Source organism: Hyperolius riggenbachi, chromosome 1 (genome assembly GCF_040937935.1).
Source record: "Hyperolius riggenbachi isolate aHypRig1 chromosome 1, aHypRig1.pri, whole genome shotgun sequence".
Classification (NCBI taxonomy): domain Eukaryota; kingdom Metazoa; phylum Chordata; class Amphibia; order Anura; family Hyperoliidae; genus Hyperolius; species Hyperolius riggenbachi.
Window position 1 is genome coordinate 643,127,366 of NC_090646.1, and position 22,435 is coordinate 643,149,800.

General features: G+C 46.4%; 1 protein-coding gene across 7 annotated transcripts in view; it reads right to left on the reverse strand.

The window, feature by feature from the left end:
- Positions 1–22,435, reverse strand: part of DCC (DCC netrin 1 receptor) — a 1,000,213-nt gene that overhangs the window by 35,454 nt on the left and 942,324 nt on the right. For all 7 annotated transcript variants that reach the window (XM_068251343.1, XM_068251342.1, XM_068251341.1 and 4 more), the window contains 3 exons: positions 15,602–15,761; positions 1,133–1,359; positions 909–1,025 (listed from right to left, as the gene is read on the reverse strand). In XM_068251343.1, coding sequence (XP_068107444.1) covers positions 909–1,025; positions 1,133–1,359; positions 15,602–15,761 — 504 coding nt within the window. The remainder of the gene's footprint in view (positions 1–908; positions 1,026–1,132; positions 1,360–15,601; positions 15,762–22,435) is intronic.

Consider the following 22,435-nt stretch of genomic DNA (forward strand, 5'->3'; position numbering starts at 1 on the left):
CTCTTAGCAGGAGGGTCAACCCAGCGAACCCACGGCTGCAGAAATCCTGTAGGCCTTGACAAAAGACGTGCCACCAGAAAGATTAGGAGCACCTCTGATGGAGATATCTTTCATAAAAGTTATTGACCGATTTGTTATATAAAGTTTATGGCAGATAGATAAGTATCCACATCACCTGGGGACAGTCAAGATACGTGTAATAGATGTTTACTTTAAATTAGTTCTCTGTGTTTTCAGGCTTCATGGGCAAATTTGCTTTGAAGATACTACTGAATCCATACAAGGAATAGAGGGAAATGTCTGGAGAGGTCCCACGGCCCTTCCAGAGAAACCCCAAAACTCAGACCACAGGAGCCCCTTCTACTGTAGCAATTTGCTGCACCGGGTAGATGTATGTATGCAAATAACTCACAAGTGTAGGTTGCAAAAGCAACAACCACAGTGTCGAGCAGGTGAGGAGAACCTTTACTCACTCAGATCTTTTCATTTTCTGTGGAAGGATTCACTCTTGAAAAAATAGTTGAACATTTTTGGGGGAGTTCCAGTGAACTCTAAACCCAATGAAACCCCCCCTCGCACCCCCCTCCACCCTCCACTTCAAGGGTGTAACTACAGGGAAGCAGACACAGTGAACAGGATGCGGTAGAGGAGAAAGAGATTGATGAGTAGACTACACGGGAGTAAGTATGACCTGTGTATGCTTATTTTGATTTTTAATTTTAAGTTCAGATGTTTGCAATTTACAAAACAGAGACGTGCTAACTGAAGTATCTAGCATAGGAATCTTGGTGCATTATATAATACATGTGAGTCTTTATTGTTTACCTCTTGACAGCTTCAACCCAAGTATGATGGCTTCTACATGTTGGTCAGCAGAGAAATTGCTTTATCGTTCCCTGGATACTTACGTGGATTGTTGGCCTGTGACTCCATCGGAATCATGAGCTTGGCTCTTGTAGCTCTTCGAGCAGCTAAGGAACGTTCTAATGTTGAAATTGTACTTCCAACTTCATCCGTATCAGGACCTGAGGGAAATATTACTTCATGTCAGTGATGACCGACGCAACCATTATTAAATGTCAAGCACATCAATGTCTTGTCTCTCATTGACTTTTCCGTCAGTATGACTTACCAGAATGTGACCCACTTTTGCTGCCCAACTGCGATTCTGATTGGCTGTGACTAACAGGCGTTAGATCTTGGCAGCTTGGCCGGGGGGAATCTCTTCCTTGAGTTTCAGATCCAGCTGGCTTCTCTATGTTCTTCATCTCCATCTCCTCATGATGGATCCAAAGATCTGGAGGCCTCAGGTCCTTCTGGCTACCTTTTCGTTTACTGGCACTGTGTGTGGCCCTTTTTCTGCAAAATAAAAAAAAAATGTTACAAATAACAGAGACCACCTTTATAGTGTCTGAAAGCACTTTAGAGTGTACCTGAAGTGTGACCTATGACATGAGATAAACATATACACAGATAGTACTAGCCACACTAAGGAATTAGATGAGCTTACTTTCTGTTTTCCAGTTCAGCAAGAGTTAAAAACCCATGACTTGTGATCATGCAAAGAGCTTGTCCAACAGCTTGTTGATTTCAGAAAAGTAAATAGAAGCTAAAAGCCTGTTATCTGTCATTGAGAAGACAGATAAGGTTTTAGTGCAGGAAAGTTCAAAGGATCGATACTTCTACTTCTTCAGTTTTTTCTTTTTTTATCCGTACTTGGCAAGTGACCACATTTCTGCATGCCTGTCTAATGATGGACATACATCACTCCACGTATGGACAGATCGACAATTAAATAGATCCCTCTCTCACGGAATCTGATCAGAGAGGGATCTATTGAGTGCCCACACATTGTCCAGCAATTTGCAATAGATTTCACCATGACCATATATTTCACCATTCACCAGGCCTAGAGGATAATACTGGTGTATTATGGGATGGGAGTTCGCCACAGAAGATGTCATCTGTATTAGCACCTTTTAAGTTCCCCATTAACAGTAACACATCTTTTACTTTACGTTTTGCTTCCATGCAGACTTGGGTTTCAACTGGTTCACAAAATACATTTTTGAAAAGCAAGCTTTTGAGAACAGTCAGTTCCCTTTACAGGCAAAATGTTATACACATAAATGGAAAATGAAAGTCTGACAGGTACACACAAGTGCGGAGTACATCAAAGAGGGAATGACACATAACAGATGAAACAGGACACTCAGCATCAACTAGTAGCACTTTCACACTTCAACTTAGTGACCCGACTGTACTGACTTCTTCCCGCCCAATGTCAGTCTGTCTGATTATTTATTGTCACCTCTTTGATGTACAGTGTAGCACTAGGTGCACTAAATTAATTCATTTTTCTTTAAGGAAGGGAGCTCACTGCAGTTGGTATTTAAAATGATATTTAATATGGCAATTAAGGTGGTATGACATTTAAATTGTATCTATGGTCTAAGCATTCAACACTACATAAATCTAATAGGAAAAAAGGTATGATTACTTTTTCAAGTTACTGGAAGGGTTAATCGGTTAAACTTCAGCTTCACTCAGAAGCTAATTGATAAGATTGCTGACGCCAACTTCAAAATGATCATATTGTGTTGAGCTGTGTCTGGGGGGGGGGGGTTGAATGAAAACCATAGCGGGAGACAACAGATAGGTAAAGTATCACATGAATGGGTGGTGGTGCATAGCCCTGGGGGTTCTGTTGTGTTTGTCTTTTGTCCCGATATCGTACGCCGTTACTGCCGTCGGTCAGACATCTTGCAGCATGTCAGATCTATACATTTTTACCAATTTTGGGCTAAATTGGTTGAATTGTCGATCGAGTGTGCTTGATTGGATGCCAAGTCGACTGATGTATGGCTACCTTTAGGGTCTGTTGGGTTTCTCAGGATTAGGGTTAGGATCTGTAGGGTTTCTCTGGGATAGGGTCTGTAGGGTTCTTCAGGGTTAGGTTTGTAGAGTTCCTAAGGGTTAGGGTCTGTAGGTTTCCTCAGAGTTAGGGTTACTAAGAGTTATGGTTAGGTTTCCTCAGGGTTAGGGTCTGTAGGGTTCCTTGGGGTTAGGTTTCCTCAGGGTTAGGGTCTGTAGGGTTCCTCGGGGTTAGGTTTGTGGAGTTCCTAAGGGTTAGGCCCTGTAGGTTTCCTCAGGGTTAGGGTTACTCAGAGTAATGGTTAGGGTTACTCAGAGTTATGGTTAGGGTTCCTCAGGGTTAGGGTCTGTAGGGTTCCTCAGGGTTAGGTTTGTAGGATTCCTAAGGGTTAGGGTCTGTAGGGTTCCTCATTGTTAGGTTTCCTCACAGTTATGGTTAGGGTTCCTCAGGGTTAGGTTTCCTCAGAGTTATGGTTAGGGTTCCTCAGGGTTAGGGTTACTCAGCATTATGGTTCCTCAGGTTTAGGGTCTGCAGGGTTCCTCAGGAAGAGGCAGGCCTATTCCCTCCTAGGACCCTCCCATTCCCTCCTCTTCCACGGGGCGGGGAACAGAAGGGAATGCTGAAGTCTATTTCATGCTGAAATCTGTTGAAAAATGATGTGTTGTGTATGGTAGGAATCCATCCCTCTCTGATAAGCTTCAGATCAGAGGGGGATCAATCCTTTTGCCACTTTGAGGTGCAATCTGTGTGTGTATGGCCACCTTTACAAATACTTTTTTTTGAATAACTTTCATTGAAACAACCCTTTTCTCAAAAGTTATCTTTTTTCTCACCTTCTCAAATAACTGCTTAGCAGACTGCAGGCAAAACAAAACAAAATACCCAAAATAAGTAAGACTCCGAGAGACCATAAAATTGATACAAAACACATTAAAGTTATTCTAAAACTGCAAAATAGTTATGGAACACTGCCAACTAGTTTGCAAATGGTGCGGATATAAGTTCTTCTTAAAATGTACCTGCACTGTTGTATATACGGTATACACAAAAAGACTATCACCCTTATTGAATTCAATTTTTTTCCCTACGTTTTCTCCTGTGAGATCATATTGCATCTGCTGTTTAAAATAACTTTTTCGCATTCTGCAATTGAAAAGTGCCAAAAAGTAGATCAAAAAGTATTTTTTTTACATTATTCTAGATTTTTTTCCTTGCTTGCTGGTGGCTTAAAGTGTAACTGTCAGGCATAAAATCAATTCTTTAATTGTATCTGGTAAACAAGTAATAAAGATGGAAACCAGGCAATCCAAAGTTGAAAATCACTATTACTTTTCTTGTTGATAAACGATCTTTACCTGACTCTTATTTGATACATTGCTGCACAAAGGAAGTTGCAGGGTATGCTGGCTTGTCTTTTTTTGCTTCTTTACTTTCCTCTCAGACTTAACTAATTGGCTGATTGGCTGAAGCCTCTTTCCTTCCTCCCCCTCTCCCCACCCACACACCTCTGTTCCTCTCTGATTGGCCAATATTTCTCATGCTGAAGTTTGGGAGGAGGGCAGGCAATGCATACAAAATCAGGCAGAGGAGAGTAAGGGAGGAAAGGACATCAGGATTGGCTGGCTTCAAGATAGACACAGTTAAAATGGAGAATCCTAAAAAGGATTTTTCTCTTTTTTTACTATAGAAAAATCACTAAATTCAAAATGTGGACAGTGCAATACATATGTTATGTAAGTAGAGCAAGCATTTATCTACTTATATATGTGTTGTTGTTTTTCTGAAATAGTATGGCTGACAGCTCCTCTTTAAAAGGCAGTTCATTGATAAGGTGTGAAAATATCGCCTACGAGAAAACTTCACAGAGAAAGTAAATTGAATATGGACCTACATGTGTCTCTGATACACAAACCTTTTTCAATTTCAGTGCTATGAAGTCTTTCCAGTTTAGTCAGCAACCCAGCAAACAGCTATGTTAAGCTAAAATGTGCTTTCTTTTTGACATGGAAACAGGCCACACCCACCCTTTGGATTTTTGCATCCCATTCCCTATCTCCCTCTGCAGTGAGGTTAATTTATGCAGGCCAAGGATCCACACAGATGAATGTGTATCGGTGCCCTAAACGTCTGCTCACAGCCCATGTGCAGCTAATTTATGGTGACCAGAAGTCCCGGTTTACAAGGGCCAGCCCCGGAATGAGGGTCCCTGTCTCAAGAAACGTATAAAAAAATGGTCCGATCTGTTGCCGACAGTGTCAGGAAATGTTTCGGCTCCATGGCTGCCTCATTGGCCCGCCCACAGCAGCGCACAAATCTGCCCCCTCAGTGTGGTGTAATAGCTGCAGGTGTGGCCATAGGATGTAGCTCCGCCCACCCCAATGGTGCTGCTGGGGCGAGATGGAGTTGCATGCAGAGGCTCCTATGTGTGTGATGTCACTGATGTCTTAATAAGGCACACTTAGGCCACGTTTACACTTAATCAGTTAGTACGCTTTTTTTTTCCCTTCTCCATAGCAGTGCAATGTGAAAAATATTTCAGTTAAAACTCGTTAAAGAGGAATTCTAGTGAAAATAATGTAATAAAAAAAGTGCTTCATTGTTACAATAATTATCTATAAATGATTTAGTCAGTGTATGCCCATTGTAAAAGCATTACTCTCCCTGATTTACATTCTGACATTTATCACACGGTGACATTTTTACTGCTGGCAGGTGATATCAGTGGAAGGAGATGCGGCTTGCTTTTTTGGCAGTTGGAAACGGCTGTAAACAGCTATTTCCCACAATGCAACAAGGTTTACAGACAGGAAACTGCCAGGACCATGGTCCTCACAGCTTTCTCTGGGATGGGGTTTCACCACAATATCAGTCATACAGCGCCCCCTGATGATCGGTTTGTGAAAAACAATAGATTTCTCATGTAAAAGGGAGTATCAGCTACTTATTGGGTTCAAGTTCAATTCTTGGTTACGGTTTCTCTAACGGTCAGCTCCCAGGTTGGGCCCAGAAAAATCTGGTCACTGTAGCCAACATCAATGTCAACTTCACGCGGTGCCCTTTTGTGAGCCAGATGAGCAAAGAAAAGGAGGTAAGCCAAACTAAATAATGTTTACTAATACTTTTTGAATTAAATGAGTTGTCCTGGAGGAAACTGTATCTTGTTCTGAGAAAGCAGAGTTCCGCCTTAAGTAGCAGCATAAAGTTGAGATGTCTGGCGCAGACTGAGGAGCTTTTCCGGCATTGATGTTGAAGGAAGATGACATTTGGTTCCCCGGGAGGCAGAGGGGGGGGCAGGCGCCATGCCACTTTAGCACCAGCTGCTTACTGATCCAGAGTGTAAGTTTAACACTGGGAAGGCTGCGCAAGTCTCGCGGGTGAGGACAAGGACTCGCAATGACAGTGATTCATCTGGAACTGTGCAGAGGCGGCCCAGGCTTTCTAGTACAGGATTAAATTGGTTACTGAAAATATTCCTGTCTGGAGGGCAGATGTCTTTGGCTGCAGGTCGTGAATACTTTTCACATCCTTATTATTTCCTCGTGAATGGCGGGTACTGACTGCGATTCAGTCCTCCCAGAGAGACCGCCTGCCAATCACCATGCTATATCGAGGCAACGGTAAGGTCGTATAGGATTGTTGCAACAGTAAGGGCACTTTTCCACTGGCTCCGCTCCCTTCCTTAAAGGGAACCTGAGACAGCGAGGGAGAGGAAAATTATACATACTTGGGGCTTCCTCCAGCCCAATCGGCTCCTCGCCATCCTCCTTTCCTCCTGGATTGTCTGGAATTTGGCCCCAAAAGTCCTCCGGTCTGGAGCGTACTGCTCTTGCGCGGCCCACCTGCGCACGGACCCCCATCCTGCACATTGCCAGGAGAATTCTACTACTGCACAGGCACAGAATGCTCCCGGCGAAGGAAGCGTGACTGATGGACTTTTGGGCCAAATTCCAGACAATCCAGGTGGCAGAGGAGGAAAGTGAGGATCAGCCTGGAGTGCGCTGGAGGAAGCCCCAGGTATGTACATTTTTTTATCTCCCACCCCGGCTCAAATACACTTTAAATTGGATTGGATGTTTTTTTTTTCTGTTTTAAGCCTCAATGTTTACTATATGAACTGCCTTGGCAATGCTCTCCTGCAGTCTATTCACAGCTGCTGATAAGAGCTAATTAGACATGTTGATCTGCCTAGACAAACACAGAGCAGTGGATTTCTTCAGCAACTTTATGTGGAATAAAGACGTTTCATTGTGCGCTGTGCAAGAGTTCGGGTCCACTTTAAAGGATACCAGAAGTGGAATGTATGTTAAAAGCCGGAGGAGCAGGCAAGTATCAGAGGCAGTCCTCATGCCCACCGCACTCTCTGTTCTCCTCCGCCCCCCTCCTTTGCGTCCTAATACCTCTGGCAGCTAAGTCCAGGTCGTGGAGTAGAGCGGTAGTGCGCAGGCGGGAGCCTCAGGAAAAACAGATGTCATCCCTAGGTCCTGGCACTTGAGCAATCACTTACCGCCGTGACAGCGGTGTGATCACCTGATAACTTGGTCCGGTATAGGCACCAACCACAGAAAGTCAGTGCAGTACCTCAGTGCCACTGCTCTATCTTATTTATTTTGCTACCAGGGGAGTAACTACAAGCCATGCTTCCCTCCCAGTAAACTTTGCTGGGGCCCCCATAATGTTCACAATCTCCCCTTGCCTCCTCTTGGTGACCCGCACTGCCTGGGGGCCAACCCTATAAGGGTCATAAAACAGGCGTAGCCACAAGGATTTTACCCCCATAACATGTGTAGCCACAGAAACACCTAGAGCATGAGAAGGAGGGAAAGTTAGTAGTTGGGACCCCCTCACACCTCCGGGCCCACCTGCAGTTGCAGGGGATGCTCCCTACAGTTACTATTACTGTTTGCTACTGTGTAACTGAACGTGAACCTCAGGACTAAAAATCTACTCAGCAGCACTGAAAAGGCTTGGTGTTTCTTGAACAGTTTCACAGCATCAGAACTTTGTTTTTCTTGCCAAAGCATCATTTTTAGCTGCATTTTTAGCTAAGCTCCACCCATCAAAAAAAAGCCCTGATGCTGTGCAAAGCATGATGAGATTTCCTATGTTGTTATTCACGTTGCCTAGCAACTGGGAGGGGTGATCAGGACACAGGACAGTTGGAACTGTGTCTCATGCTCCCTGTCACCTCCTTTCAACCAAAAAGATGGCTGCCCCCATGAAATCAAACATTTGCCTGTTCTTTTAAAACAGGGTGGGTAAGAGATTATATTACCTATCTATTTTAATTTAATTAACATAACTAATGTAACGTAATGACAGTATGTTTGTTTAGGATGGAGTTCCTCTTTAACTTCCTTGCGTTTTGGTTTCCGATGTGATGAATGCCGTCCCAGCAGGATAGGTGACGCTAAATGTTTGGCTGGCACGACGATTTAAGCAGCTAAGCAAGACGTATCTCTGGCTGCCGGAGTACACGGAGCGATAGTCAAAATAGATGTTCTTTTTCCATCCAAACATATGAATTGACAGCAGAGTGAATTTCAGGCTACTCTGCTCTTATCAGCTTGTCTTGTTACCGTGCCAACAGCCGGGGAGACGCAGCCGGGGAATCTCGTCAAAAACAAGTCATTTTAGAGATCATTTTTTAACAAACCCGTGATCGTTTTTCTTGCCGGGATGCCGAGGGTGGCAGCATCGCAACGCTGAGGCCAAGATTCGCTCCGGGGCAGCGTGGACGGCGGGAGTGGTTTATAGGGTAGGATAAAAAAAAGTAGGTGATGAGTTTAAAAGATTAAAAATTTAAATGTGTGCTGCGAGTTGTGGCTGCAAATCTCCAGGGACATGCGGCATGTATTGGTGTAATAGGTCTGTCCACTTTCTAAGGGGCGTCTGACATCTACAGGCCATGGAGCAAGTCTAGCTTGGGTAAAGAGGAGTGAATTGATTGGCTGGATTTGATTTACACAGGGGATTGAGATGATTAACAGCCAGTAAACAGTCCTTGAAGAGACACTGAAGCGAAAAAAAAAAAATATGATATAATGATTGGTATGTGTAGTACAGCTAAGAAATAAAGCATTAGGAGCAGAGACATAAGTCTAATGTTGTTTCCGGTACAGGAAGAGTTAAGAAACTCCAGTTGTTATCTATGCAAAAGAGCCATTGAGCTCCATGACTTTCAAAGTCTCAGAGAGCTCTGTCTTCTGAAGTTTGTTATCTCAAGTGTCTGGCAGTGTATTGTTTGTTTTCCTACAGAGAACAGTTCAAAGGGTCACTGCCCTGCTCTGTAAAATCATTTAGAATGCTGAGTAGTGTGCAAACTGCAAATATTAGAGAATGATGCAATGTTATATAAAAAAAAAAACCTATATAACTGAAAATAAAAATATGAGAATATATTCTTTGCTACTAATATTCTAGTAATTATCCGTATTACACAACCAATTCATTATATCATAATTTTTTTTTTCGCTTCCGAGTCTCTTTAAAGGACCACTTTTGTAAAATATAGGAACATTTTAAAATACATGTAAACACATAGGAATAAGAAATACATTTCTTTCAGAGTAAAATGAGCTATACATAAATGACTTTTCGCTAAAGCCCGGTTCACATTAGCGTTCCCTGTCTGGATTCGTCGGGCCGGATGCGGACCGTATACTGTACAAACGGAACGTACGTTCCGCATAGCAATTCACACGCGTCCGTTCCGTACAGTACGGAGCCGGACCGGAGCCGGACTCCGGGCGCTTTTCCAACATGCGCAATTTTTCGGTCCGGATCATCTGGCCCACGCACCCGGACCGGAGCCTGACTGCACCATCCGGAAATAGAAAGCAATGGGAAACGGAAGCACAGAACGCACTGGCTACAAACACCTGACGTTCTACCCCACTTCCTATGCGTATTCTAGCGGCCATTTTGGATGGGGACACATGGGAAGCATTTTGGAGTGGAGCAGCAGTGACTTTGTGCTGGAGCTGTTGCCAGTATGTCGGAGGTGGAGGTGAGGCCTAAACAGCGGAGGACCTGATTCCACAGGTGCACCTTCTGCTGACCTCCCAGACCCCAACATTTTTATTTATTTGTACTCTCTTTTGCCAAACGGATCCGGATCGCAGCCTGATGTACACCTGATGCAACCTGACCGGATCCAGATCGTATCCAGATCAGAACCATACGGTTCCGATCCGGATCTGGTCAGGTCATCCGGTCTGTTTGGCAGAGAAACGCAAGTGTGAACGGGGCCTTATGTTGCAATCACTTACACTTATAATTGGAAATCAGACAGAAGGTTTTGGACTAGTCCATATGCTCATGGGGGATTCTCAGTATGACCGTTATTCGATATAAAGAATCCTGAAAAGGATTTCTACAAAGATGCTAGCCTGCCTCCCTGCTCACTGCACACTTTTTTTGGCAGACTGACAAAGCAACTGCCATTTACATAGTGCTTCTGAAAATAAAGAAAAAGATAAAGAAAACCCTGTGAGGAGGTGGGCTAGTCCAAAATCTGTTGGTTCTGTCAGATTTCTACTACCTACTGTAGGTGACAGCAACACAGGAGAAATGGCTAATTTTACTCTGGAAGTAGAGTTGGGCCGAACGGTTCGCCTGCGAACGGTTCCATGCGAACTTCCGTGGTTCGCGTTCGCGTCCCGCAGGCGAACCTTTGCGGAAGTTCGGTTCGCCCCATAATGCACATGGAGGGTCAACTTTGACCCTCTACATCACAGTCAGCAGGCCCAGTGTAGCCAATTAGGCTACACTAGCCCCTGTAGCCCCACCCCCCCTTATATAAGGCAGGCAGCGGCGGCCATTACGGTCACTCGTGTGCTGCCTGCGTTAGTGAGAGTAGGGCGAGCTGCTGCAGACTGTCTCTCAGGGAAAGATTAGTTAGGCTTAACTTGTTCCTGTCTGGCTGCATACCTGTTCTGTGAACCCACCACTGCATACCTGTGCTGTGAACCCACCACTGCATACCTGTGCTGTGAACCCACCACTGCATACCTGTGCTGTGAACCCACCACTGCATACCTGTGCTGTGAACCCACCACTGCATACCTGTGCTGTGAACCCACCACTGCATACCTGTTCAGTGAACCTGCCACTGCATACCTGTTCTGTTCAGTGGACCCGCCACTGTATACCTGTTCATTGAACCCACCACTGCATACCTGTGCTGTGAACCCACCACTGCATACCTGTTCTGTGAACCCACCACTGCATACCTGTTCAGTGAACCCGCCACTGCATACCTGTTCTGTTCAGTGGACCCGCCACTGTATACCTGTTCAGTGAACCCGCCACTGCATACCTGTTGTGTTCAGTGAACCTGCCACTGCATACCTGTTCTGTGAACCCGCCACTGTATACCTGTTCTGTTTAGTGAACCCGCCACTGCATACCTGTTCTGTTCAGTGGACCCGCCACTGTATACCTGTTCAGTGAACCCGCCACTGCATACCTGTTGTGTTCAGTGAACCTGCCACTGCATACCTGTTCTGTGAACCCGCCACTGTATACCTGTTCTGTTTAGTGAACCCGCCACTGTATACCTGTTCTGTTTAGTGAACCCGCCACTGCATACCTGTTCTGTTCAGTGGACCTGCCACTGTATACCTGTTCAGTGAACCCGCCACTGCATACCTGTTGTGTTCAGTGGACCCGCCACTGTATACCTGTTCTGTGAACCCGCCACTGTATACCTGTTCTGTTTAGTGAACCCGACACTGTATACCTGTTCTGTTTAGTGAACCCGCCACTGCATACCTGTTCTGTTCAGTGGACCCGCCACTGCATACCTGTGCTGTGAACCCACCACTGCATACCTGTGCTGTGAACCCACCACTGCATACCTGTGCTGTGAACCCACCACTGCATACCTGTGCTGTGAACCCACCACTGCATACCTGTGCTGTGAACCCACCACTGCATACCTGTGCTGTGAACCCACCACTGCATACCTGTTCAGTGAACCTGCCACTGCATACCTGTTCTGTTCAGTGGACCCGCCACTGTATACCTGTTCATTGAACCCACCACTGCATACCTGTGCTGTGAACCCACCACTGCATACCTGTTCTGTGAACCCACCACTGCATACCTGTTCAGTGAACCCGCCACTGCATACCTGTTCTGTTCAGTAGACCCGCCACTGCATACCTGTTCTGTGAACCCGCCAGTCCCCGCACACACAGCATCTCTGCCTGCACGCCGTGTGACTGGCTGCCTGGCCTGCCCCAAGAAGACTAAGTCGCTCCCAGTCCCTCCACACAGCATGTCTGCCTGCAGGCCGCTTGACTACCTTCTCCGCCACCACCAACAGGGTCCGGGACTCCAGGCGGATTGCTGAATTTTTTAGGCCGCTGCTAGCAGCGGCCGCTGTAATAATTTTTCTGGTGCGTGTACATGACTGCCTAATTTTTCTGGCTGCACTGCGGGCAGCTGCAACAACAAAAGAAAAGGCATGTACATGCGCCCATTCCCCTTCGTGATCATTACCTTGCCGTGGTGAAGGGGCTTGCGTATCACAATGAAGCAATGACCGGCGCCTAGATGAGTGTCTCGGGGGGCACACCCACGATAATAAGGTCGTTGCCTCATTGTGGTCAGACCAAATTTGATCAGCTGGACAGTCACTGTTCTGTCATTCAGCTACATCAGCCAGGCGACCATATGGGCTGTAAAGCCACCAAAACCTGCACTCTCGCCATGGTGCGCACCAGTCCAGCACGGCCGTCACTACACAAACAGCTGTTTGCGGTGCGTTACACGGTGAGTTTGGTGTGTCAGTGTAAAGCAGTACCTTAATTACACTACCTGATTGATGTATATGTTACGGCCAGAACCCGAAGTTTGGCCACTTCTAGTTCTGGCCGGCCACTTCGGGTTCTGGCCGGCCAATTTGCGAAGTGGCCGCTGCGCTGCGGCCAATGTTAGAAATGGATTGTTTACTCTGATATTAATGTATCTTCTGGCCGCAGCGCAGCGGCCAAACGTATTAATTTGTTGCAATTAAGCCGGCGGCAATGTAACAATTCAAGCCGCCGGCTTTTTATCTGCCTCTCTCTCCTTCTCCCCCCCCCCCCGCCTCTCTCTCCTCCCCCCGCCTCTCTCGCTCTCCTATGGGCAGCCGGGCGGGGACACGAGTATCCCCCCGGAGTCGTTCGTTGCGGCAGGGAAGCCTGCCGTTCTTGCAGAGCGGGTGCTGGCAGAAGCAATGTCTGCAGCCTCCCCGCTCTGCTGCCCCTGCTGCGACGAACGACTCTGGGGGACTCGCGTGTCCCCCACCGGCTGGCCATAAGAGGAGAGAGAGAGAGAGGCAGATAAAAAGCCGGCGGCTTGAATTGTTACATTGCCGCCGGCTTAATTGCAACAAATTAATACGTTTGGCCGCTGCGCTGCGGCCAGAAGATACATTAATATCAGAGTAAACAATCCATGTCTAACATTGGCCGCAGCGCAGCGGCCACTTCGCAAATTGGCCGGCCAGAACCCGAAGTGGCCGGCCAGAACTAGAAGTGGCCAAACTTCGGGTTCTGGCCGTAACATATACACATGCAAGATGTTTTAAAGCACTTTAGGCCTGTCATTTAGCATTCAATGTGATTTCTGCCCTTAAAACGCTGCTTTGCGTCACATCCAGATTTTTCCCGGGGACTTTTGGCGTGTATCCCACTCCGCCATGCCCCCCTCCAGGTGTTGGACCCCTTGAAACATCTTTTCTATCACTTTTGTGGCCAGCATAATTATTTTTTTTTTTCAAAGTTCGCATCCCCATTGAAGTCTATTGCCGTTCGCGAACTTTAACGCGAACCGAACCTTCCGCGGAAGTTCGCGAACCAGGTTCGCGAACCTAAAATCGGAGGTTCGGCCCAACTCTATCTGGAAGAAACGTACTTCGTGTATTTTAATGAAAATCTGTACCAAAAAAACCCTCCCCTAGTGGGTACTCACCTCGGGTGGGGGAAGCCTCCGGATCCTATTCAGGCTTCCACAGTCCTCCTGTGTCCCACGGTGGCGGCGAAAATCCTCCCGGAGCGGCGGTGATGTAAATATTTACCTCCGTGGCTCCAGCGCAGGCGCAGTATCCGCTCCTTCCCACGGAGATAGGCGGAAATAGCCGATCTCCGTTGGGCCGCTCTACTGCGCAGGCGCAAGTCTCCTGCGCCTGCGCAGTAGAGTGGACCCGACGGAGATCGGCTATTTCTGCCTATCTCCGTCAGAAGAGCCGCAACAGCGCCCCCGCTGGAGCCTGGAAAGGTAAATATTGCACAGGCTGTCGAGTCTGTCGGGCCGCTGTTCGGAGGGCTGCAGCGAGACCCCCGTTGGACAGAGGAGGACGGGGCAATCCTCATTAGGATCCGGAGGCTTCCCCCTCCCGAAGTGTGTACCCCCCAGGGGACGTTTTTATTTTTACAGTGTCTCTTTAAATGTGACTATTTTCATAATAGTGGTCCTTAACGGTGACTTATCTGTTCAGCTTGGAACCCACTAGAGCCATTTGCAGCTTTTAGGAATCACTGGCTATAACAACTGCCTCTTCTGATAATCCAGCATGTGTACAGCAGCCCCCGACTCCCGCCCGGTCATCAAACCGCCAGGAAGATCGATGCGGCCAAGTTACGACTGATAGCTTTGTTTTCACCTCTCACCCTGCCGGCCACGTTATGTCACACTTGTGCCGATCCATCGGATCTCCACCTCCCCCCCACATTGCTACAGAACACATTGTTAGCCTGCGGGCTAACTACACCTCTGTAAAGCCCAGCAACATCCATCTAGCGTGTGTATAGGCAGGGCTGGGCCGAGGCATAGGCTGGAGAGGCTCCAGCCTCAGGGCGCAGTGTAGGAGGGGGCGCAGAATTTATTCAGCTGTCATTCCTAATTGTGTATGAAGCAGAAAGAAATAAGAAAAGGGGATACATGGCAGTGACTGCAAGCCAGATAACTAGAGATTAAGGTGTTGGGGAGGTTGTGGGGCCTGTGGCCCTCTTAGTCTAATAGCAATCAGTGTGTGACAGCTGGGGTGGGAGGGACGGAGGGGCACACTTTGGTGTCTCAGCCTTGGGTGCTGGAGGACCTTGTCCCTGCTCTGTGTATAGGTCTATGGAGGTGATTCCACACAAGCAATTGCGATGTACCAAAATTGCAATCATGGCAGCATTTAGAGAAGGATATCGTTGAAGGAATGCAGGGCCCAAAATTGCAATGCATTCCTTGAAATTGCTCTCAAAAGTGATTGGGGCTTACTTGTAAAATCACTCTAAAAACGAACATCTTGGAGAGCAATTTGCGGCTACTAGTGGGCCCCTGCCCTTAGACCTGATACTCTATTAAAGGAAATGTATAGTAAGAAGATTATGAACACTGCCAAGTTTTACTATTTTTATTCCATTTGGCTCAATGTGGTGATCTTTTGGCTTTCCTGATTGCAGAGTCAAATGGGCATTAGTAGGTGTTGCTTATATTGACCACACCCCCTTAGCACTGGTCCCTGGAGAGTAAGCACAGCTCAATTTGCATGTGGTTTCAGAGCCACAATCCTGGTAAAAAAAGTCTAGAATACCAAGTGCGATATTTTACCAACCTATAATTTTTCACCCTACAGATCTTAGTGAATTGAGCCCAGTGTGTGCTGAACTAGTCTGGAAAAAGGGACCCTGTTGGGCCTGAAACTACAATGGCTGTAGCTTGCATCTGATGAATTGAAAAGTTACGTACTTCCTCTGTTGTGCGGACGATCTTCTTGTACAGATGACGGCCACTATGACCACTACCACGATAGTGATCGCTCCAACAGTGACCACGATGATGACCAGGAGGTTGCTGTTTTTCTGCGGGGTGACACCATGCGGCGGGTGCATCTGTCCTATCGGAGGCTCTGAAACGTAAAAAAAAGAGATCACGCAATAGTTAATGACCAATAAAATAACCAACATTTTAGGGTGGTACTCCTTAAAAAAACATACATATGCTATCTGTGATTTGCCTTACTTCCTGCTGCATTACCATTGACAGGATGTCAGGGCAGGAATGTACAAATTACAGTATCTGGGCTGATCAGCAACTCATCTCACCATCATTTCCTGCACTCACTTAAAGTCAATCTAAAGTGCGGTAAAAAAAAGTAAGTTTAACTTACCTGGGGCTTCTTGCAGCCCCCCTGGAGTCCTCCTGTGCCCGCGCCGTCCTGAGACCCTTCGGCAAGCAGCGGCAACCCCCTAAAAGCTGGCCGCATGGCAGCATTCTATGTGTGTGCGCAGTATGGTAAAGTCGCTACTGCGCATGTGCTGCCAATGGGAGTGTGATCAGGGTGCGCATGGCTTGACTAATCAAGGCCGGCCAGCTTTGTGGGGATCGCCACTGCTCGCTGGAGGGTCGGGGAAGGACAGGCCAGGCAAGAGATGACTTTAGTGGGCTGCAGGAAGCCGCAGGTAAGTTAAACTGATTTTTTTTGTAGGCTTTAGTAACCGTTTAACATGGGAGCTGTAAACAAATTGACAAGCCTGTCATTAAGCTGAAACAACAAAAACATTAAACTTATAAATGTAGCTTTTAACCTCCCTGGCGTTCTGGGCGAGCTAGGCCGGAGGTCGCCGCTCAGGCCTCGCAGGGCCGATTTGAATAATTTTTTTTAAAACACGCAGCAAGAACTTGGCTTGCTGCGTGTTGTGCCTGATCGCCGCCGCCCGCCGCAACCTGCCGCGATGCAGCCCCTCCCCCCAGACCCCGTGTGCTGAATGGCCAATAAGTGCCAGGCAGTGCTGAGGGGTGGATCGGGACTCCCTGTGACGTCATGACGTCCATGATGTCGATGACGTCACGACGGTCGTCACCATGGCGACGGGGGAAGCCCTCTTGGAAATCCCGTTCAGAATGGGTTTTCCGGATGGGTGATTGCGCCGGCGGCGATCGGAGGGGTGGGAGGGACGCCGCAGGGAGGGGGGAATCTTGTAGCTAGCGCTAGGCTAGCTACATGATACATGTAAAAAATTTTTTGCAAAAAACGTTCCCGCGGCCGCAGGGCCGCAGGAATCAGAATGCCAGGCAGGTTAAACACAAAATAAGACTGTGGGTACAATCGTTTATCGCATCAGTTTATTTTTTTTAGTTCAGGTTTGCTTTAAAGAGACTCTGTAATCAAAAAAAAATTCCCCTGGAGGGTACTCACCTCGGTAGGGAGAAGCCTCTGGATCCTATTGAGGCTTCCCCTGTGGGACATAGGAGGATGGGGGAAGCCTTGATAGGACCCAGAGGCTTTACCCTCCAGGGGAATTTTTTTACGCTACCGATCCTCTTTAAAGGGAACCTGAGGTGAGAAGTATAAGGAGGATGCCATATTTACTTCTTTTAAACAATACCAGTTGCCTAGCTTTCCTGCTGGTCTTTCTGGAATCATTAATGTCTGAATCACACACCTGCAACGAGCATGCAGCTAATCTAGTCAGTCTTCAGTCAGAAACATCTGACCTGCATGCTTGTTCTTGGCCTATGGCTAAAAATATTAGAGGCGAAGGATCAGCAGGACAGCCAGGCTATCAGCATTGTTTAAAAGGAAATGCATATGGCAGCCTTCACATCCCTCTCACCTCAGGTTCTCTTAAGAGTGCACCAGCCTTACTGAAAAAAACAATTAACCTAATAACCCTGACAAAGAACCAGTATGTTTTTAAGTTAGGGGAAGGAGTATGTGAACAAAACTGTATGCAAACTACATGCATACAGTGTCCCATACTAGAATTAAAACAAGTGAGCTAACAACCACGCTGTCCCCTACCACTTAGGCACTGTGCTGCCCCCCAAATGGTGTCATGTGACCCAGACTGGAGCTGCAAAGTCTTTCCACCAATAGCGGGTGATTTGTCCAGTTTTGCAACATGACTTATATTATCCATTGATCTCAGGCCAAGGAGTGCCTTCCATCAGAGCAGTAAAATACCAAAACACGTGCATGTAAAAGCCAGACGAGTAAACGGTTAAACGCCTGTGTGCGCATTGAGCGGGCTGCAGCACACATCCGTCACAGACGCTGCTCAGACTCTAAGACATCCTGACGTATATTTTCCATACAGATTTATGGGGAGGCCTTGGTGTCTGCGGCAAAGCTGCGCTGTGGACTCTCGTTCCATATTAATGTGCAGACGATGTACGCAATCAATGTGATTTATGGGTAATGTGCTTGCATATTACCCCGCGCCCCTGTTTGTGCAGTGACAGTCAACAGTTAGGGGAATTTACAGTAAGGGGAATCCATTGTGACTTATGTACAGTGATGTCGGGGAGCTGCTTTTATCCTCGAGCCCAAACCAACCACCTCTGCTCCCAGGTCATTTGCATGACACACTGCAACAAACCACGTGAGAGGCTTACATGAAATAGGGCGCGAGGAAAAATGCGCGTCCATTTTCGTTAATAAAATTATCATAGATATCTAGTAATATACTTTGTTTTTAAAGTGTACTTAGAGTAAATTATCGTAATAAAAAAACGGTATATGTTAACAATATTTTACACCAACTTAAACCTCCTTTGGCACAGGGTCATATAAAGCCTGATTTCTGCTGTGCTCGCACCTCAACGCAAACCAGCCTTAAAGGGGCACTATGGCGAAAATTAGGTTTCTGTCATAGCCCTGGTAGTATGCACATAACATTAGGAGCATTAGATTTTAAGCAGTTTTTTTTTTTTTTTTAATGCTTGAAAGGTTATACAGAGCAAATGCAGAGCTTCTGCCCATCCCCCCTTCCTCTGCTGACTCGGGCTGCTCTGTAACAGCTCTTTCCCTGCTGAAGCTGACACGGGAATGTGGAAACAAGTAAGGAAGATAAATTACTTTACAATGACTTTACACTCCGATTTACACTCGCTGGGCTCCTTCTGCTCCCAGTGCTATGATCTTCCACTGCAAGCAGCCAGCATATCCCTGTACAGCTTTAGCAGAGACTGAGGAGAGGAGAAATCAGCTATTACAACTCAGCCTGACTCAGCAGAGGGGGTGAGCTCAGCTCCAAGACGTGACGGACAGGATCTCTGCGTCTGCTCTGAATGACCTTTCGAGCAGACACTACAATTAAACGCGAGATAACATAATCTAAAGTTCGGACGCTCCAGCTTTCCTGACAGGGAGCTTCTAAGTCATGTGTGTAACCCTTTGAATGCTGTTCTAGTAAAAAAAAATGCTGGTAGTATATAATATGCTGTAAATAATCTATTAGAGCAAAGAAGAAATGTTAGGTTTCAATCCGCTTTACCTTCAATTTTGACTGGCCAATTGTACCACCTCCCCATTGTATGGGGGTCAACAGATTTTGTAGGCAAACTCTCATACTACGGTACATGGAGGTGGTAAAATAGCATATCTCCCAACTGTCCCTCTTTTGTAGGGACAGCCCCTCTTTGTGAATCCGGTCCCTCTGTCCATCTTTCTGCCTCATTTGTCCCTCTTTTAGGACTGATGTACAGATCTGTGTCAATATATGTATTTTTCTACTGAAATATGTGTTAAATTAACTCTAAACGTTATTCAAATCAATTGAATTGATATATTTCTTTATTTTCAAATGTTAAAATGAAGAAAAACTAATCGTGATAGAAAGGACCACTGGATGATAAAACAACACCTTTTGAGTCTGAATTCTCTGTGATAAGCATGGCAAGGGGTGTCATGGGGGCGTGGTTAGAGGTGTTGGGGCATGTCCCCCTTTCTCATCACAAAAAATTGGGAGGTATGAAATAGGTCAGTGATTGTCCAAGAAAAATGGAAGGCGTGTACCGGGCTTGTCTTGGGATCATAGCAGAGAGATCGGGTGATCATTAGAGATGTGAGCGAACAGTTCGCCCGCAAATCTCTATGTGGCCGCACTACTCCTGAGTCGCTATGACCCTCAGTAGTACGGCTGCGCTAGGCCGGCAGTGCGCGTCTTTGACCGCGCGCCTGTTGCCAGGCACTCTCTGCACATGAGCGTGACATCACTAATGACGTCACACACATGCGTAGAAAGTTCCCGGCAACAGGCGAGCGAACAAAGACACGCACCGCCGGCCCAGCGCAGCCGTACTACTGAGGGTCATAGCGACTCGGAAGTAGTAAAGAATTCGGGAACCGTTCGCCGACATCTCTAGTGATCATATGCTCAGAGTCAGGGTACACCATTTGAAATGACATAAGGTGTTAAATGGACCCTGAACACAAAAAATAAACAGAATCTGGACTTACCTGGGCTTCCCCCAGCCCCCTGTAGCCCGCAAGGTCACTCTGTGTCCTCCGTGTCCCCACAGTGCCATTCAGCGTAAGCGTCATGCGCAGTTGCAGTTCTTGAAAGACTGAACCACGCATGCACAGGAAGCTTACAGGGATGGGCGCAGATGGGCTACACATGCATGACTTTATCCAAAGTCACTGGGTTAACGGATCCACCAGTGGGACCATGAAGGGTAGCCAGAGGATGCCCAGGGACCTTGCGGGCTACGAGAGACTGGAGGAAGCCCCCGGTAAGTTCAGAGTCTGTTAATTTTTTGAGTTCAGGGTCCCTTTAATACTACCGCATTGTGGCGTAAAAAAAAAAAAACGTTGGATAATTCTTGATGAAGGTAAAACTTCACATGGAAATCTGCCAAGTACTGGTAGTTTTCAAATGAGTGCCTGCTACGACTAAACAGCTCTTGACATCTAAAACATCACTAATGCATGCAGAGTTCTCTTATCCATGGTGTTTATTATCGGGGAGTAGCTCCATTCAGCTACCGCCGATGAAGCAGTGCTGCGCTCGCTGCCAGATCTTATATAAGTTCATTTCCGCTGCTCATTTAGCCAGGTTGCTCTCCGACAAACGTCTGCTCGCTTTTATGATGAATATACATTTACACAAGGAGATGGAGAATAAAGAGACCTGATTTCAAATGTTATCCTTCATCTCATCCCGAAGTAGAGGATTACTTCAAACCCTCTGGTCCGCGCGCAGTTGAAAGGCACACAGACGGCCCACAGAAGAGAGATGCCTTATTACTGGCATTTTCAGGATCAGCCTTGAAAGTTACATTCGCTGCAAATGACATCCAGCCTGCCGCTTACATGTTACACTGAATACAAATGTTAGGTTACTGAGAGCCAGTTGGAAAAAAAAAGGCATTGGTGAAAGCTTGAAATTGGAACAAAAGTGAAGTTTTACCTGCCGCAAAAAAGTGCATTGCGATTGTCCTTTTTACATAGTTTTTGGCTCCTCCCCGTCAGTGCATGAGGTTGTCTAATTCCCTACAGGCAGCAAACTACATGTGGGCCAATTAGGGCCGAGGCAGAGAGGCAACAGCCTCAGGGCGTAGTGTACGAGGGGGCGCACATCTCACTCAGCTATCATTCCCCTATTGTGTTTCAAGCAGAGAGAAATAAAAAAACGGGATACAAGATAGTGACTGCAAGCCAGATAACTAGAGATTAAAGTAGACCCAAATTAAAAATACAAGATTTCAGAAATAAAATCTATTTTCTAAATTATAATAATAAATAGCAGCCTTTTTTCAGCTGCATGATGACAAATATGAAATATTTTACATTTATTGGAGGAACCCCTCCCTTCCTTTCAAATTGCCGGGACAATATCCGGAAAACTGGTGGAGTAGGTGGTGTCCGGCAATGGAGGAATTGCTAATGGCTGCCCCCAGTATAACCCTAGTTATGAAAAGAGAAGGGTGAAAAGCATGCACTGAAATGCTAATAGGCTTGAAGGAGTGTTTATTTATCTTTGTATGTGTCAGAGTGGTGCAACTAAATATTTTTAATAAAAAAAAATGTTTGGTTTGGGTCCGCTTTAAGGTGTTGGGGGCCCTGGGGCGCCTCTTAGTCTAATAGCAATGAGTGTGTGACGGCTGGGGTGGGAGGGATGGAGGGGCGCACTTTGGTGTCTCAGCCTTGGGTGCTGGAGGACCTTGTCCCGCCTCTGGGGCCAATTGACATTTCGATCCAATAATTTTATTGGAGTGAAGAAGAATTGGCACCACAACATGGCTCCCCAATCGATGTTTCGATTGTTTTTTGGCTGAAATTGGTCAAAATAATTGATTGGGAATCAAAAGCGTATCTGGGCAATATAGCGTCCACGGCAAACACTGAAATTGCACCCCACCAACACCTCCCCTCCAATATTAATAGGTAGCTAGATGTGCCCCCCTGAATTATGTAGCCCCTATTATTAAGTTTAGCTTTGCTGTTTTGTCAGATTGTAGCTCAGTTTTGTACAGATGTGATTGTTTTGCGGAACAGATTTTTTTGTCCGTACAATCTATGTATGGCTAGCATTCGGTTTCAGCAGGAAGATGATGGAAACTGTGCTGTGGGAACTAAGCAAAGGATTCTGGGAAAAAATAGTCAACCAAAGCGGTTTGCTGCCCAAGCCTCCTCATGCATCTCATGCCTCTCGCCAGATCCATGCATGATCCCCAGAATAGGAACTGACTATGGTTTTAAATAAAACAGTTTGTATGTAATTTATCTGTAGCGATCAGCGAATTCCCGCCGCATCCGGCACAACAAGCCTCCACTTAATTAATATCTTATTTCCC